The 3,024-nt window shown below is 38.2% G+C and overlaps 1 protein-coding gene across 1 annotated transcript in view; it reads right to left on the bottom strand.

Annotated features, from left to right (window-relative positions):
- SCAMP1 (secretory carrier membrane protein 1) overlaps positions 1 to 3,024 on the bottom strand; it is a 69,120-nt gene that overhangs the window by 10,600 nt on the left and 55,496 nt on the right. The window contains exon 7 of the mRNA XM_008589312.1: positions 2,516 to 2,633. Within this exon, the coding sequence (XP_008587534.1) occupies positions 2,516 to 2,633 (118 nt within the window). The remainder of the gene's footprint in view (positions 1 to 2,515; positions 2,634 to 3,024) is intronic.

Genomic DNA, 3,024 nt, shown 5'->3' with positions numbered 1-3,024 from the left:
ACACTGCCTTAGTTCAGTACTGATAATAGCCACTTCTTTAGTTCAGCCTTCATCATTATTAACCAGCTTCCTAGCTTGTCTTCCAGCCTTAGTTTTTTCCAAGTACTATACCTCTGCCCCACAAATCCCAAACCTATTCTATAATAATCCTTCTAAAGCTCAAATTGGATCAATTCAGTTACTCTTCTCCTTGAAACTTCCCTATGGCTCACCACCACTTTTTGGAGAAGATTCAAACTTCTCAACAAGTTTTTCTAGTTTACAAGACCCTGTGGGATATAACTACACTAATGTGTTCAATCTCATCTTCCCCTATCCTCCACCACCAACATCCAAAGTTCTCTTTGTCCCAGCTCATGCTCCACGTTTATTTCCTATCCATTCTGAGCTACTTTTAATTCCCTGGATTTGCTGTTATTTCCTACAAATAGATAGAATGTGCTATCCCCACTACATGGTATCTACTTATTCTCTTACCTTCTCCCCTCCTCCTTATTGCTTTCCTTAGATAACTACAATGATGAGTACTCACCATTATATCTCAGCTGAGGTAATATTTAAAAAGACTTTATTACTCAGAAAGACCTCCAAAACTTGGTTAGGTATCCTTCTCCTTCCTGTTCTTGCCTCTGTAATAGCCATTAAGTCACTGATTGTGGTGCCCATTCATTTGTTTCTCTTCCAACCAAAATGTGAGTTCCTTGAGCTCACACACAGCACGGTGCCTGGCATATAATACATTCTCAATAATAGTTGTTTAACAAATGAATAAAACCTACAATGTACCACAAAACCCTCTATTATACTCTAAATTAATCACATTTCTAGTTTTATAAAACACCCCCAATAATTCATTTAGAATAATAAAGGAATTCTCCAAACCATGATGCTGTGATGGTCAGTTTTGTGTGTCAATTTGGCTAGGCCACGGTCCCATTATTCAATCAAACACTAATTTAGGTATTGCTGTGAAGGTATTTTGTAGATGTGATTAGCATCTACTATCAGTTGACTTTAAGTAAAGAAGAGTATTCTGGATGAGTTGGGCATGGCTGATCCAATCAATTGAAAGGCCTTAATAATAGAACTGAGGTTCCTCTGAGGAAGAAATTTGGCCTATGGATTGAAGCTTCAGCTTCTGCCTAAGAGTTCCAGCCTGCCCTTCCTAACCACCTGCCCTGTGGATTTCAGACTCACCTAACCAGCCCTCAAAACTTTGTAAGACAATTCCTTGCAATAAATCTCTGTTTTTGTTCTGTTTTCCTGATGGAACACTGATGGATAAAGGCACCTACTAAACACAAGTAGATACTAAACCAGACCCTAAATATAAAATGATAAAGGGATCAAGATCACAAAGGAAAACTAATTTTAATTGAGAAGCCCCTGTGCTATGTAATTTACATTAACTGTTTCATTTAATCCTCACACCAACCCTATGAAAGTAATTATTCTCACTCCTTTCATTCAACAAATATTTGAGTGGCTATCACATGCCAATCACTGCCTGTCACGTTCCAGATGTAAGGTATACAACCTGAAAACATACAGACTAGGTCCCTGCTCTCATGCAGCCTGGAATACAGGAGGACTCTGAACTTGAATGGTTATATAAGTTTGTCTCAGGTCACAAAGCTCTAAGTGAAGAAGCCAGGATTTCAACCTGAGTTGTATAGTTTCAAAGCAAAGTTCCTGCTCTTCTCATTTAATTCCAATGCTAAAAGAAATGTTCACCCTACAGGGGCTTAACAAGCTGGATACCCAGAATATGTGCACTGCAAGGTATGTAAACTGACACATGCCCAAGTCCCACAGTAAGTAATACAGACAGTAAGTTCCCCAAGAAAACTCAGAATGACATAATCCCTAAGACATAGGGTATTGAGAAAGCTTCTGTGGAAGAGGCAGCAAGATCTGAACTGGATCTCAAAAGAACACTAGTGAGGTCTTCCACTGGCAGAAATTCATGGGTTCAGAAGCATAGCATGAACAAAAACTGGGACAAAGAAATACATGATGTATTTGAAAAAATCGAGTATGGATCCAGGAGTTGTGAAATATCACCACTAGCTCTTTTTCCCACCACCACCACGATCCTATTCCTTAACCCCAAGTCCACGTCAAAAATCTGCAGAGTGCTAGTTTGTTGGGTTGCTTTTTGTTTGTTTGGCTTTTTTTTTTTTNAAAAAAAAAAAAACACAACACCCCACAAAGAAGGAAATTAAAGTACATTTGCAAATTCAAATTTAGAAAATGAGGTTGACCCTTCAATTCATGAAAGAAACCTTCAGTTAACAGGATTTTAAAATATTTCCTTTCTACGGTAAGCTAAAAATGTGGTATTTTCTAAAATATATGTATGCATAACTTTTAGTAAAAAGTAATTCTCAGAGAGCAAACTTAACTAGACCAAGAATACAATGGCTTGAGGTTATACTGAATAAACAGCAAAATGGGAAAATGAGAACTTTGCATCAGGTTCACTATAAAAATTTACAAACAAAATTTCACTTACTTTTTTAAACATAACTAGCGAGATGACTGCCGATGCTGTGAAAAGTGCTGCTATGATTATCATCATAATTCCAACAGGAATGTTTTGGTTGAGACCAGTAAGGGATGAAATCCAACCACTATAAAGTAATAAAAAGAAAAGTGTAATTAGGCAAATAAGTTCATGTACACTTTTAAAAAGTAACATAATATCTAACACATAGTAAACATTTATGAGCCAGGCATTGTTCAAGTTCGTTACATACACTAGCTCATTTATTTCTCATAACCACCTCATAAGAAAAATGCTAGTTTTAATCCCTATTTTTTTTTTTTTCCTTTTTGAGACCGGCCACACCGCGCTCAGCCAGTGAGCGCTGTGAGTGCACCGGTCATCCCTATATAGGATCCGAACCCATGCCGGGAACGCTGCTGCGCTCCCAGCGCCGCACTCTCCCGAGTGCGCCACAGGCTCGGCCCTTAATCCCTATTTTACAGACAAGGAACTGAGTCACAGAGACATTCAGTAAC

This window comes from Galeopterus variegatus, unplaced genomic scaffold (genome assembly GCF_000696425.1).
Source record: "Galeopterus variegatus unplaced genomic scaffold, G_variegatus-3.0.2 Scaffold5365, whole genome shotgun sequence".
Classification (NCBI taxonomy): Eukaryota; Metazoa; Chordata; class Mammalia; order Dermoptera; family Cynocephalidae; genus Galeopterus; species Galeopterus variegatus.
The sequence above is the reverse complement of the archived record's forward strand: the minus strand, read 5'-3'. Positions and strand labels throughout refer to the sequence as shown.